Source organism: Sminthopsis crassicaudata, chromosome 1, assembly GCF_048593235.1.
Source record: "Sminthopsis crassicaudata isolate SCR6 chromosome 1, ASM4859323v1, whole genome shotgun sequence".
Classification (NCBI taxonomy): domain Eukaryota; kingdom Metazoa; phylum Chordata; class Mammalia; order Dasyuromorphia; family Dasyuridae; genus Sminthopsis; species Sminthopsis crassicaudata.
The window spans coordinates 76,532,006-76,548,407 of record NC_133617.1 but is presented as its reverse complement, the minus strand read 5'-3'; the positions used below and the strand labels follow the sequence as shown (position 1 = coordinate 76,548,407).

Here is a 16,402-nt window from a genome sequence, read left to right as displayed (position 1 = left end):
TGTGTTATATAAGTGTGGTATATAAATGTTATCTAAGTATTGTATACAAATGTTATATAAGTATTGTATACAAATGTATGTACTAATGCTAGGTTATAAGCTTGTTCACAAGCTGATTCAATATTCAATATTCAATAATTCAAAAAGACAAACTCCTAAAGATAGGGGCCAATAACTCACATATTCTGGCATCCCTCACAAGTATTTTGCACAAGGCTTCAGGAAACATATTTACAGAATGATTAGATAACTCAGAGAGAAGCCATCCCTAATTAATATGTGTGTGTGTGTGTGTGTGTGTGTGTGTGTGTGTGTGTGTGTGTGTGTGTGTGTGTGTAATAAATGAGGGATTTTTTTTGAGCCAGTTCTATAAATATATATGAAGAAGTATGTTCAAGGTTCAGTACTATGCACTGAGGAGGATATAAAAGGATAAGCCAGTCCCTTATCCTATTAGAGTTAGTAATGAGGCCAGGAGAAAAAAGTAATGACAAGGAACATGGAGAACAGCCTATGGGCCAGGGCTAGATCTCAAGCATGCAGTACAGATGCGAAGTTCTCTAAGACCTTGGTGGGCCTGAGGAGTGTTCATTACCTTGTAGGTAATAACCTTGCAGGTCCCGCTGTCAAATTTTTCCTGAAGAATACAGCTGAGGATAGCCAAGGAGGTTGTCTGCTCTGCAGCAATGCTGAATGGAACCGGCAAAGCTGCAACTGGAAAAAGAACAAATGGGTTAAGGGGCAGGTAGAGAGGCAACATTTCTTCCCCAGCCTATTTATATTATAAGCCAGGAAGAGTTTCCATGGCCCTGGATTCAATGCTTCAAGACCTTGGATCTCATCAAGGACAATAAAGGCCAATAAGAAGAGAGTGCCTGCTCTCTGCCTGAGCTATCCTGGTCCTCCTCTGATCCTTAGGTGCCAGTCTAGCATTGCACAGGCTTGTGCAGCAAGCCCTCTACAATTGGCAAGGACTTCAAGACACAAGAGTGGACTCTGTCATATCACTTCTGACTCTCGATTTCTCCTACCCTTAGTACTGCTAGGAGAATATAGTGTTAATGGTAAAGCCCTACAGAGATAGAAGTTATTTTTATTACTACAAAGACATACAATGGGAGGAATACATTCTAGAAGGGGGATGAGGCCCAGAGGAAGCACTGACCAATCAGATCCCCTTCCTTTTAATGTCCAGCTGAAATCAGTAGTCTGAGGGAATGGGGGAATCCAAGACAGTACTAAAGAGGAACACACTGGTGGATGCTATGGAAAGCAAATATAAGAGGTGGCAGAAATGGGGTGAAAAAACACCACAGTCAGACCAGTCAAAGTTAAAGGGCAGCAGCCACTTCACTTTATCACAGCAAGACATGTTTATCTGTGAATGCTAACACTACAGATTTAACTAGTTCCAAGCAACCAGCAGGGTTGTATCGGGGAAAGGGAGGTCGGGAGACTGAGGATCTGATGATAGCAGGCGAATATTTTTGCTATTTATACATGCTTTAAAATATACGAAGTACTTTGCATACATAATCATATTTGATCCTTGCAAAACTCTTTGACATAGGCAAGGCCATTTACATTAATATTTTATATATGAAAAGTTTCAGAAGAGTGACCTGTCCAAGATTAATAAATAGCAAAACAGGATTAAAACTTCAGTCTCCTGACTCCAAGGTCAGTGCTCTTTCTGGCCTAACAGAAGCCTCCCCATTTCAGATGACATCTGACCCCTTGACAACAGGCAGTGACCACAGCAGGGAAAGGACACCACATAAATGAAGCACAGAGCAGAAAATCCATTTGGAGATGAGCAGTTCGAGAGGGTAAATAAAAATATAGCTCTAAAAACCCCATTCCACCTTCCCAGCAACCCTCCCCTCCCCAAAGTCTGGGTTATTTATTTAAACAAGTTTCTTTTATGTTTCATATTGTATCTCATTTAACCAGACCCTCAACCCTGAAGAAAACTCTTCTTAGCTCACTCAGCAGCATCACAGACCACCTTGTCCTCTCATTTTTCCTATTTCTCTGGCTACTGCTCTTTTCTTTGCTGAATTTTTCCCCAACTTCCATAAATGTGGTATTTCTTCAAGGCCCAGACCTAGAATCTGTCCTCTACGCTAACCTCACAGCTCAGATCATGAAGGCAGCTTGACAGTCATTAAGCCATAGTGGGATGGGGTAAGAAAAGATCTGGAGTCTGGATCTCTGCTCATGAAGGCATCAGAGTAGAGGAGCACAGCAGAAAGGGCACATTACTGGACTTGAATTCCACTTTAGATGCTCACTAGCTATGTTACTACAGGGAAGAACCCAGTTTCTTCATCTGTAAAATGGGGAGGAAAGCCCTTTGTAAATTCCTCCATCTTAATTCTTTCACTCCAACTCAGCCTCCCAAAAGATTTCAGTTATCTACAAGTGTTCTACTTCCCTAATTAGACCCTGTGACATTCTCCTATCTGACCAGAACAGTCCATTCATTTGACCAATCCCTATGCTTTACCCTTTCTAAACTTACTTTTTCCCCTCATAGAGACTTCTAATCCTTTTACATTTCAATCAATAACTCTGGACTTACTTTTACTTTTTTCCTTCTTCAATTTCAACATAAGAGTTAGTTATTTCTATGCAGCACTGTACTCTTCTCTCAAATCTTGTCCTTTTGTGGGACAAGAATTCTATTCTCACTCATCTCTTGTCAAACTTCAGCCAGATATCCACCATTTCCCAGTTTGGTTTGTATTCCTGAGGCAGCTGCATGGATACATTACAAATACCTGTTATCGAAACTCCACCCTAAAGCCAGCCAGGTAGTCCTTTTATACCTTTCTAATTAATTCCTTATCTTACTTCCCAAGGAAGTGGTTTTCTTTTCTTTCCTTCTTTCTCCCACAATCCCCAACTGAGGACTTTGCCTCTAATTTTACAGAGAATATTTAGGCCAATGGCTTCAATGTGAGCTCCCTCTGTCATCTCTCACTCCTTTCTTTACTGAAACACTAAAAATTGTTACTTCAGTCTGTTTTTGCTCAAAATGGTCTTGGTGACTCTCCATCTCATTCCTCAAAGCGAATTTTAAACCTCTACTCTCAGACCCCCAACTCTTATACTTTACACAGATGACTTAGCTTCTTACTTCAGTGAGGACACAAATCCTTACTTGCTGTCTCCAGTAGGAAGTGATCCCTCCCTTCTCTGAATTATAATGGCATTTAGTTTGTGCCTGTCTTTTGATATTTACCCCAATCTATCCATAGATATCATAGCTATCTCTCCATTGTTAAGCAGAACATGGTATAATGGAAAAAATACTAGACTTAGGAGTTAGATTAGATGGCTTCTGAAAACTCCCAACTATGAATCTATGATTCTATGACTATCTTTGGAACTGTGTTTGATCTGCACTCTTCCACTTGATACCTGTGTAACATTGGCAGCCACTTTAATCTTTCTGGGCCTTGGTTTTTCTCATCTGTAAAAGAGGGGAGGACTGTGGTAAAAACTTAGCAGGTTGTCTTCTGTTAGCCCTCCCCAAGCCATGACAATTGTACCCAATACAGGGGAGGTGGAGCAAGAACAATGAAGATGAACTATGAGTAGCTGTACTCTTCTTTGTCATGAGCCTCAAAAGCAGCTTTTTTAGTTGAAGAAAAAAAAGGCTGAGGGCCAAGCACTCTGCAAACCTTCAAGCACCATATAAATGCCTGATCTTTTTATCATGACACTGTCACAGCATTTCTGCCACCTGAGACTGCTATGTGTTCCAAATCTCTAGGTTTCACATCCCTAAGTAGTTAGGTTGTACATTTTTCAAGAGTGGGGGATTCCTTTTGTATCCTTATCCTCCCCAGCATCTGGGATGAGGTTCACAGAAAGTTACCTCATTTTTAAAATTATAACATAGAATAGGAGGTAAGTTGGGAAGACAGGCATTATATGGTGGAAGGGAATAGTTCCAGGGAAAGATGCACTCCCTGGACTTCTTCAGGGAGGAAGTTTTTTCCCTCAATCTCTTTAAGCCAAGAGATAACATCATGTTAACTTCCAGAAAACTGGGAGAGATGGACTTTTTGAAGTCCTTTCCAGCACAGGACATGTTCTGGGACCAATTTTCCCTAGCAATTAAAAGTCAACCAATGAGTATACTCTCCACCATTTGATCAGAAATATTATTGGTAAATATATTAAGAGGCTACAGGTCAAAGGCCTCTTACACTATAAGATGTCTACATGGTACTCCCAGCTAGACAATGTTTCAAGTATAGCAATTCTTTGATTTGGGAAAAATTCCCATAACATTAAGAACCTAATGGTACTAACAGCTATTCAGAAGCAAAGCTAAACAAAATCAATAACCCAAAGGAAGGAATAAAAAGGAAAACATTCTTTACTGATCAGACCAATCTATGAAACACAAAAGGTTTGTGCCTGGAAAGAATATTGTGGGGCTATGGGTACAGCTCCCATTCCGTTTCACTCTACCCCTAATCCTCTCTAAAGAGCATGTGAATCACAGCTGGGCTCTTCAACTTCACAAAGATAACCATGAAATAGAAAAGAAGTTGTGAGATAGAAGGATAAGAGGAACAAGATTACTGAACCAGAAGAGGTAGTAGAAAATAATAGGCTGGGAATGGCCACTCTTGAAAAGTAGCAGGCTTAATACTTTTGCTAATATAAGGATCTTTATACTTGGGACTTCATTTCCTGGACCACTAGGACAAGAAAAATAAGTATAACTGTTGCTTTATGGATATGCTGTCCCTGATAAACTGTCTTAAAAAACAGGTAGGATGAGGACTGTGACGCAAGTGATCCTAGAAAGGATGGAAACAATGGGGAAATATTTTGAGGATCAGAAATGGAAAAAGGGAAATAATCACTGTGAAAAGTAGGAATGAGATACAGAGGAAAAGGGGTAGAAAATTCCTATATCCTTTTGACTTTAAAGGCTAGTCCCTGCCCTGGAGCCAGAATTTGGGTTAATGTTGTCCTTGTCGTGGACCAAGTTCAACTCCTACAAAAAATGAGGCAGTGATTGTTTGACCTGGCCTGGGGTAGTCTAATGTCTCCCTAGATTGACTGGTACCATCACAGTACCTTGGGTACTGACCCCAGGAGCAGACCTACTCCACTATTAAGTACTTACAGCAGACCAAACATTGGCACCAATTCAGCAGGACATTTTAGCCAAGGAACTTGGCATTTCAGACAATCTCAAGGTCTACAAAACAATTTAAAATTCAAAGGGAAAAGTCCTTGAACTACTGTCCTAGAAGAATTATGTTTTCTTACAGAAGAACAGAGACTCATAGAAAAACTTAAGTCTTAACAAGGTCATTCATCCACCCACATACCAACCATACAAACTAGGGGACTATCCCTGATAGACTGGGAGAACTTTAAAAAAGGTGAGAAATGCAGTAAAAGTCAGAGTCAGAACTATTCATTCCCAGAATTCTTCCAGATCTCATTAAAGAGAGCATTATATAATCTGGTAGCTATTCCCACCAAATACTCTCTGTGAGACCTTATGTTTCTGCTTAGGCATCTTAAGGGGAATCTGATGCTTACTGTGAGAGGAGGGCTGAACCTAACCTGAACTGATCAATCACAAAGTACTTTTTAAATGCCTACTACAATGCAAACAAATGGTCAGATATGTGCTTAAAGAAAATGCTTTGGTAGCAGTAATGGACCAGAGGGGAAAGAAACAAGTCAAAATCAATTTGGACACTACTGCAATAATTTAGATTAGAGATAATGAGAAATTAAACTACAATGAAAGCTATGTAAGTAAAGAGTAAAAACTAAGCTTTGGCAAGTGATTGGAGATGTAGGTGAAGAGAATGCTGAGCTAAAGAATCTGGGAGATGGACTCTTCAATAAAAATAGGGAAGTCTGGAAGAGGGAGAAAGAATTGTGCCTGTCTTTTGAGGTTCACTTTTGGCTATGCTGAGTTTAAGATGTTTCTGAGATATCCATATGAAACATCCAACAGTTGTTGATGTGGACCTGCAGCTAATCTTCTAAAGAGGAAAAACAGGAAGAACTGGCAGGTGTCTTCATCGGCTATAGAGTATAAAAAGAGGACAAGTCTTTTTTGAGCTTTTACTCCTTCTCCTGCTCCTACCTATTCAAATCCTATTAGATCACTCAAATCAAATCTTTAGAGTTTAACTCAAATTTCTTCTCTTCATTGGAAAATGAATGCCTGTAAATTGGGGAATGGCTGAATAAACTGTGGTATATGAAGGTAATGGAATATCTTTTCTGTAAAAAATGATGAACAAGCTGATTTTAGAAATATTTACACGAAACGATGCTGAGTGAAACAAGTGTAACCAGAAGTACATGGTATTCAATAACAGCAAGACTATGTGATGATCAACTATGAAAGACTTGGTTCTTCTCAGTGGTTCAACAATCCCAATTGGACAGAAAATGACATCTGCATCCAGAAAAATAACTAAGGAGATTGAATGTAAATCAACATATGCTATATTCACTTCTTTTTTCTCTCCCATAGTTTTTCCCCTTTATCCTGATTTTTCTCTCCCAACATGATTCATAAAGTAACATGTATTAAAATAAATAAATTAATTTTTTAAAAATTCATTTATTTCTTCCAGGAAAACGTTTTAGGTTACTCCAGCCTACATTGATGTTTTACTTCTTCAAATTCCACTGGCACTTACTGATGACACCACACCATTTGGGCATACAGTTGTGCAGGTTTTTCTTTCTTAATTATTTTTAAAATCTTATTTCCTCAATAAGAATGGTCCTTGCCCTGGTGCCAGAATTTTTACACTCAAGAGATTATGAAAAGTAGAAGGGACCACAGAAGAAACAATTTAATACCTTCAAAAAGGGTGAGCCCTCAGGGTAGGAAGGAACTCTAGGTGGCATATAGACCAGAATTCTTTTATACAATAAATAATCATTAAATCACTCCCTTCCTTTGCATAGATCTAATTGCTTGAGAGCTTCTTCCCTAGATGCAATCTAAATCTGCTTTTCAGCCATTTCTATTCACTTAGACTTATAACCTTGATGTGAAATAATACAAGTCTAATCCATCCATCTATATAGAAAGCCATTCAAATACCTATACATGACCACCACAGCTCTCTAAAACTCTTCTGCAAGTTAGCCACTGCTAGTCCTTCAACTACTCATGGTTAATAAAGGATTTTCTCACTATTTTCTTGGTAAGTGCCATACTTGTCAATCCTCTTCTTAAAATGTGATGCCTATAACTGAACACACACAAAAATGTGATCTAGGGGCAGAAGATAGAAATCTGTTATCTGCCCTGTTCAGCTTACCCCAGGTTTGTTTGTTTTAAATGCAGCTTTTTGATGCTTTTGCTCTTTTGGCATCATGTAAAATCAGGAAAATAATCTCTGTACTATTTACCTAATGAGGTTATGGACTAAACTCTGTAACTCTTAAAGTTTCATAGAAATGTAATTTCTGGTTCTTTAAGAGATTTGTATTTGTATAACTGAGTTAATAATATAACAATAACTCCTTTCTCCATAGCATGGATTTTAAAGGCTTAAAAGATTTTAAAAATGTTTCCTCTCAACCACCCTGATCTGAGCTAGTACAAAGCAGCTGAAGGCAAAACAGCTTAACACACTGGGTCTAGGATCAAAAAGATCTGAGTTCAAATTCAGGCCAGATACTTACTCTTTGAGTATGGACAAGCCACTTAACATATGTTTGAGTTAATTTCCTCTATTGCAAAGTTTGTTATAAGGATCAAATGATTTAATGTTTGCAAAAAGCATTTAGTAAAGGGCCTGGCATATATTAGGCACTATGATAATACTTATTCCTTTCTCCTCTAGTATAAGAATCATCACCCTCATTTTAAAGATGAGAAAAGAAATACCTGGAGGGACTTACATGAACTGATACTAAATGAAGTGAATAGAACCAAGAGAACATTGTCCATGCAACAAGATCATATGATGAGAACATTGTCCATGCAACAAGATCATATGATGATCCACTCTGATGGACTTGGTTCTTTTGAACAATGAAGTAATTGAGGACAATTCCACTGGACTTGTGATGGAGAGTCATCCAGGGAGAGGACTATGGGGAATGAATATGGATCATAACATAGTATTTGCACCTTTTTTGTTATCATTATTTGCTTTCTTTTTTCTTTTTGATCTGATTTTTCTTGTGCAGCATGATAAATTTCCCTCATGGCTTTTCACTGTCTTGCAAAGTAATATTCCTCACAATCTCCCATTACATTTGTCATGTTTTCCAACTAAACTTACACTGAGAGTGCCCTTAGTTGCCTCTTCTCCCCCCATGGCAGGAAGACTGTATGCTAACTAAAGACAGTTTCTAAACACAGTTTGCTGCCTCATTGTGGCAATTATTTTACAATGGAAACTTTTGCTTTCAAACACAAACAAAAAAAAAAAAAAGTCAAGATTAATATCCTTATTTCTGTTTTCCATTTTTTGATATAGACAGCTCATTTAGCTAAATATGACTGAAACTACTATAATCACATGTAATGTATTCTTATATTTATTTTTCTTTCAATTTTATTGACTTTGTCCACTGTTATAATCAATGACTAAGGGAGCAGCTAGGTGGCGCAGTGGATAGAGCACCAGCCTTGAATTCAGGAGGATCCTAATTCAAATCTGATCTCACACTTAACATTTCCTAGCTGTGTGATCCTGGGCAAGTCACTTAACCCCAGCCTCAAAAGGGGGGGGGGGGGGGGAAATAATAATCAATGACTGAACTACAGTCAGAAACTGATTTTGAAATAATATTTAAGTCTAAAACCAATTATTTCTTGACAGAATCAATGTCGTTTTTTAAAATGATTCCATACGACACTAACACACTATGTTTAATGCCTTCCAACTCTCTCAAAGAAAATGTAAGATATAAAGCTGAAGCTTCTAAATAATCTGAGACTTTGATATCTCTCACTTCTTAAGTATTTTGTTTATATATATATATAATTTTTCCAGTTACATGTAAAATAATTTTTTTAACATTTGTTTTTAAAACTTCTGAGTTCCAGATTCTCTGCCTTCCTTCCTCTCCACCTGTCTTCATTGAGAAGGCATATGTGAAGTTATGCAAAACATTTCCATAAAAGTAATGTTGTGAAAGAAAACATAGATCTTCCCCACCCCTCAAAAAAACACTTAAGAAAAATAAAGTTAAAAAAAATTTTTGCTTCCATCTGTATTCAGACACAATCAGTTCTTTCTCTGGATATGGATAGCATTTTTCATCCTAAGTCCTTAGAATAGTTGTAGATCATTATATTGTTGAGAATAGGAAAGCCTTCACAGCTGATCATCCCACAACACTGCTATTACTTTGTACACAGTACATTTAATTTTGCATGAACTCATGGAGGACTTTCCAGGATTTTGTGAGAGCATCCTGTTCAACATTTCCCATAGAACAATAATGTTCCATCAAAATCATATACCACTATTTATTCAGCCATTGCCCAAATGATGGGTATCCCCTCATGTTTCAATTCTTTGAAATGAGAAAAGTCTCCATAATTCTTTCTCTGGATGCGATGATTCTTTTTATCACAAATCTATTGGAATTGTCTTAAATCACACTACTGTTGAAAAGAGCCAAGTCCCTCACAGAGGATCATCACATAATCTTGTTGTTGCTGTGTACAATGTTCTCTTGATTCTACTTTATTTCACTTAGTATCAGTGTAAGATAGATCTCATATTAAGTGTGTATCTTATTTCCTCTTTCAAGTAAATTCTGATGAGAATAAGGTTCACTCATCCCCCTTCTACTGTAAAAGCTTTTTCTTGCCTTTTTTTTTTTTTTGCATTTTTAAGAGGTAGCATAGATAATCTTTATTATTTATTTTATTTCTTAAATCTTTTTTTAGTTATAGCTTTTTATTTTCAACAAAACATATACATGGAAAAATTTTGACATTCACTCCTATGAAATTCTGTGTTTTAATTTTTTCCCCTCCTTTTCCCCTCTCAGCAAGTGATTTAATATGTTAAATATGTGTAATTCCTCTACACATATTTCCACAAATACCATGCTGCACAAGAAATATCAGATCCAAAAGGAAAACAGAGAAAACAAAATGTCTTGCTTCTTTTTTTTGACAGATTAATTTATACCATCCTACCTCTCCTTTTGCCTTTCTCCCAGTACATGCCTCTCTTACTCCTTAATTTTATTGTTTTAGATATTCCTTCATATTCAACTCACACTTGTGCCTTCTGTTTATATATACTCCTTAACTGTCATAATAATGAAAAAAGTTCTGAGTTCAAGTATCATCCTTTTATGTAGGAATGTAAAAAGATAAACCTTATTAAGTCGCTTTTCTGATTATCTCTTATGTTTTTCATAAGTCCTGTATCTGAAAATCAAATTTTCTATTCAACTTGAATGGCTGCCCACCAGCTGGTGAATGGCTGAATACGTTACAGTATTATCAAAAAATGCTTGAAATTCCTTTATTTCATTAAATGACCACCATTTCCTCTGACATATATTGTTTTGCTGGATAGGTGATTATTGGTTGTAACCCTAGCTCTCACTGCTCTATGGAATATCATATTCCAAGCCCTCCGATCTTTTAATGTAGAAGCTATTAAATCTTCTGTTATCTTGAAGCTCCACTATACTTGAATTGTTTCTTTCTAGCTGCTTGCAATATTTTCTCCTTGACCTGGGAGTTCCAGAATTGGCTACAATATTCCTGGGAGTTTTCGTTTTGGGATCTCTTTTAGGAGGTGATCAGCAGATTCTTCCAATTTCTAATTTACTCTCTGATTCTAGAATTTCAAGAGTTTTCTTTGATGATTTCTTGAAAGGTAATATCCAAGGGGCAGGTAAGGTGGCACAATGGATAGAGAACCAGCCCTAAAGTCAGGAAGACCTGAGTTCAAATCTGGTCTCAGACACTTAACACTTCCTAACTATATGACTCTGGGCAAGTCACTTAACCCCAATTGCTTCAGCAAAAAAAAAAAGCCCAAGCTCTTTTACTTGATCATGGCATTTATGTAGACCAATAATTTTTAAATTGTCTGTCCTGGATCTATTTTTCAAGTCAATTATTTTTCCAATGAGATATTTCACACTATTTTCTATTTTTTTTCCCATTCTTTTGGTTTTGTTTCTTGATACCTCATAAAGTTATTAGCTTCTATTTGCTCAATTCTAATTTTTGAGAGATTATTTTTCTCAGTAAGTTTCTGTACCTCTTTTCCACTTAGTCTATTTTGCTTTCTAAGGCATTCTTGACTTTATTAGCTTTTTGTATTTCTGATTGGTTAAGATGACAGGAAAAGATAATGATAAATGTTGGAGGGGTTGTGGGAAAACTGGGGCATTAATGCATTGGTGGTGGAGTTATAAAATGATTCAACCACTCTAAATAGCAATTTGGAACTATATTCAAAGGGCTATCACTTGGGCTACCTTTGATCCAGCAGTGTCACTATTGGGTCTATATCCCAAGGAAATCATAAAAAAGGGAAAATTATTCACATGTGCAAAAGTAGCAGCCCTTTCCGTTCTGCAAGGAACTAGAAATTGAATGGTTGCCCACCAGCTGGGGAATGGCTGAATACGCTACAGTATATGAATGTAATGAAATATTTTTGTTCCATAAAAAAGATGAGTTGGCTGATTTCAGAAAACTCTGAAAAGTCTTACATGAGTGAAGTGAGCAGAACTAAGAGAACACTGAATACAATAACAAGATTATGTAATAATTAACCATAAAGGACTTGGCTCTTCTCAGTAATGCAGTGATTTCAAGGTATTTTCAAATAGAGACAACAATGGAGACTGAACATGAATTGAAGCATAGTATTTTCACTTTTTTTTCCTTTCTTGTGGCTTTTTACCTTTTGGTGTGATTTTTCTTGCATAACATGGCAAATATGAAAATGTTTAAAAGAAATGCTCATACTTAACCTATATCACACTGCTTATTATCTTAAGGAGAGGGGAAATAAGGGAGGGAGAGAGAAAAATCTGGAAGTCTTACAGAAATGAATGTTGAAGTGAAACTTTGTACAGTGAATAAAGCATTAGCCCTGAAGTCAGGACCACTTCAATTTAAACCTCAAGATACTTTATACTTTCTAATTGTGTGACCATGGACAAGTCATGTTCCCTCTTCCCCTTCCACCAATTAATTAGAAAAAAGAATGTTGAAAACTCTCTTTACATGTATTTAGAAAACAAAACTATTGAAAACAAAGTTTTAAAAAATGTCGTCTTTGGCATCTCTGGACTGAGAGCTCTGGAAATTGCTAGTACTGCTGCCAATTCAGAAGCCCCAAGACCTCTTCCTGCTTTGGTGGTGCCTGTGCCAGGTCAGTGCAGAACTCCCATAATGGTACAAGACCTTTCATGATGACCTTCCAAGTTGTCTTTGCTGGAAAATTGTTTTACTCCATCTTTTTGGGAGTTCTGATGCACTGAAGTTTGTTTAGTCATTATTTATTTATTTATTATTATTATTTTTTTTTAATTTAATTTTTATTTTATTTTATAATTATAACTTTTTTTTTGACAGTACATATGCATGGGTAATTTTTTACAACATTATCCCTTGCACTTACTTCTATTCAGATTTTTTCCCTTCCTCCCCCAACCCCCTCCCCCAGATGGCAGGCAGTCTTATACATGTTAATTATATTACAGTATATTCTAGATACAATATGTGTGTAGAACCAAATTTCTTGTTGCACAGGAAGAATTGGATTCAGAAGGTAAAAATAACAGTTTACACTCATTTCCCAGTGTTCCTTTTCTGGATGTAGCTGATTCTGTCCATCATTGATCAATTGGAATTGGATTAGCTCTTCTCTATGTTGTAGATATCCACTTCCATCAGCATATATCCTCGTACAGTATCATTGTTGAAGTGTATAATGATCTTCTGGTTCTGCTCGTTTCACTTAGCATCAGTTGATGTAAGTCTCTCCAAGCCTCTCTGTATTTCTCCTGTTGGTCATTTCTTACAGAACAATAATATTCCATAACATTCATATACCATAATTTACCCAACCATTCTCCAATTGATGGACATCCATTCATCTTCCAGCTTCTAGCCACTATAAAAAGGGCTGCCACAAACATTTTGGCACATACAGGTCCCTTTCCCTTCTTTAGTAGTTCCTTGGGATATAAGCCCAGTAGTAGTATGGCTGGGTCAAAGGGTATGCACATTTTGATAACTTTTTGGGCATAATTCCAGATTGCTCTCCAGAATGGTTGGATTCTTTCACAACTCCACCAACAATGCATCAGTGTCCCAGTTTTCCCACATCCCCTCCAACATTCATCCTTATTTGTTCCTGTCATCTTAGCCAATCTGACAGGTGTGTAATGATATTTCAGAGTTGCCTTAATTTGCATTTCTCTGATCAATAGTGATTTGGAACATAGAGTCATTATTTAAAGAAATTTGGAAGTGTTTGGGGGAAAACTTGGGTGAGTCCCTGCCTTTACTCTGCTATCTTGGTTCTGCCTCCTCATTTCTTAATTTCAAATTATATCGTCCATACTACTTCTCGCCATTTTCCCTTGTGCCTTAGCCCTCTAGGTTGAAAATAAAATAAAATAAAATAAAAGCATAGGATGGTGGTATATAGCAAGAAAATAAAATGTACATCCTGTCAGTGACGCAGCCAAATAGTAAGTAAGAAAGCCACAATATTACAAAGAAAGGGAAACTTAGGATGGGTAGTATGTATACTGCTTATTAGTTAATAAATAAAAATGTTGAGTAACATGGTAAAATCAACTTGAAATAACTCTAGGAGTCAGGAGACAAGGTTTTCCTTTCCAAACTTGTACAAAGTTGACAAATCCACACAGCTCACCTAAAGCAAACCTGTTATGACATGCGAGAATTCTAAGACACAAACCACATATAACTGGAGTTAATCAAGTATGATTTAATATAATTAGTTGCTTTGCACAGTCCTTCCTAGATCCTTCCTTTGATAATACCCATCTTGACCAAAACTCTTATAGTTCTTATTTCTCTTATTAGAAGCGTAGCATGAAGAGCTCTTGATCTCACATCATTCTGAAAATACTTACTAACTACTAAACTACTTACCAAGCCAGTGTCTGAGTTTCACTGAGTCTCTTGGGAACTCAATTTTCAAATCTATAAAATGAAGGAATTAGGTACTGATCTCTGTGGTCACTTTCAGCTTTCTAATGAATTTGAGAAATGCCTTTTCACCCTGGATCTCATCCTTATTCTTCCCATCTTCCTGTGCTCATAGAAATCTAGTTCCCTCTGGAAGATACTGCACCCCTAGTCACATTCTTAGACAAGATGATCCTTCTCTCATGTCCTCAGACACAATGATCAGAAGGACCTGGTGTTACTCCTTGCTAGTTAGTTAATTTTATATATATATATATATATAAATAAAGACAAAGGTCTTTATAAACGTGAGCTCCCACTACCCCTAATTTAGAAAGCTCTTGGCACATAACAAATATTTAATAAATCCTTGCTTATACTCCCAGACCTTCCTACTGTTCTCATCATTTAGTAACTTCTCCTGGAGATTCACTCTGTCTCTATCTCCCAGTTGAGATTCTTTTTGCTGAATCTAGCAGCCTCATCATCCTGACTACTTCCATGTCTTCCTCCTTGCCTTATTCCACTTCTGGTATTGACCACCTGTGTTGATCTTAGCAAGGAGTGACTTGCAAGTCACTCCTTAACCTTTCTGGATTCCAAATTTCTTCATCTGTCAAATGGGAAAGGTTAAGAATTAAAAAGCCTCTGAGGTTTTTTCTAGTTCTTAGCCCTCTGGACTAATAAAAGTCTAGCATAGTGGTATATAGTTAGAAAATAAAATTTACCTCCTAACAGTGTTACAGTAGCATTATGACTTTGTATGACTGTAGGAAGTCTCTCACCTCTCTAATTCATCCTCCACACAGCTGCCAAAGTGATATTCTTAAAGCACAGGCCTGACCATATCACTCCCCTGCTCAAGAGGTTCCAATGGCTCCCTACTGTCTCTAGGATAAAGCACACCTTTTCGAATTCTTTCCAATGTGACTTCAACCTAACTTTACAGATTTGTTGCACATCCCTTCATGTACTCTACAATCCAGCCAAACTAATGTTGTTGCCTTTTTCTGAATATGACATTCCACCTTGTCTCCATGCAATTGCATAGATTATTACCCATAAAAGGAATACCTTTCTTACTCAATTTTGTTTAAAGCTCAAATTAACTGCTCCCAACAGGAGGCTTTTCCTCATACCTAACTGCCTCCCTCTTACAAATTATCTTCTATTTTATATACACACAAGCACAGACACATGCAGGCAAACACACATATATGTATACACACACATACACACACAAATAAAAAAGATACAGATCTGCCTTGAAAAATAAACTATCCTTGCCCTCATGAAATTTTAGGTCTATCAAAGGAGATAAATATAGATATGTCTATGTATGCATGGGGGAATGCATGTGTATGTGTGTAAACTTACGGTGTGTATACTCTATACACATTCTCTCTATATGTATTATACACACACACACACACACACACACACACACACACTTTTATTTATACTTGTTATCTCCCTTGATAGACTTCTGCAGGATAGGGACAGTTTCATTTTTTGGTCTTTATAAACATGAGCTCTCGCTACCCCTAATTTAGAAAGCTCTTAGCACATAGCAAATATTTAATAAATCCTTGTTTATTGACTGATTTCTTTCCATAACAATCTACAGGATTAGTTGTCAATTTTTTTGGCCTTAGGAACCCTTTATTGCATTTTAAAATTATTGAATATTTCCAAATAATTCTTATTTCTGTGGGGTATATCTGTAGATATTTACCATATTAGAAATTAAAATGTCTGCTACTGGGTTTGTATCCCAAAGAGATCTTAAAGAAGGGAAAGGGACCTGTATGTGCAAGAATGTTTGTGGCAGCCCTTTTTGTAGTGGCCAGAAACTGGAAACTACGTGGATGCCCATCAGTAGGAGAATGGCTGAATAAATTTTGGTGTATGAATATTATGGAATATTATTGTTCTATAAGAAATGACCAATAGGATGATTTCAGAAAGGCCTGGAGAGACTTACATGAACTGATGCTGAGTGAAATGAGCAGGACCAGGAGATCATTATATACTTCAACAACAATACTATATGATGATCAGTTCTGACAGATGTGGCCATTTTCAACAATGAGATGAACCAAATCATTTCCAATAGAGCAGTAATGAACTGAACCAGCTATACCCAGCAAAAGAACTCTGGGAGATGACTATGAACCACTGCATAGAATTCCCAATCCCTCTAATTTTGTCCGC

General features: G+C 36.9%; 1 protein-coding gene across 1 annotated transcript in view; it reads right to left on the bottom strand.

Moving 5' to 3' along the window:
• The window catches only part of ADCK5 (aarF domain containing kinase 5), a 35,102-nt gene that overhangs the window by 16,124 nt on the left and 2,576 nt on the right, over nucleotides 1–16,402 (bottom strand). Inside the window, exon 2 of the mRNA XM_074263221.1 lies at nucleotides 596–714. Coding sequence (XP_074119322.1) covers nucleotides 596–714 — 119 coding nt within the window. The remainder of the gene's footprint in view (nucleotides 1–595; nucleotides 715–16,402) is intronic.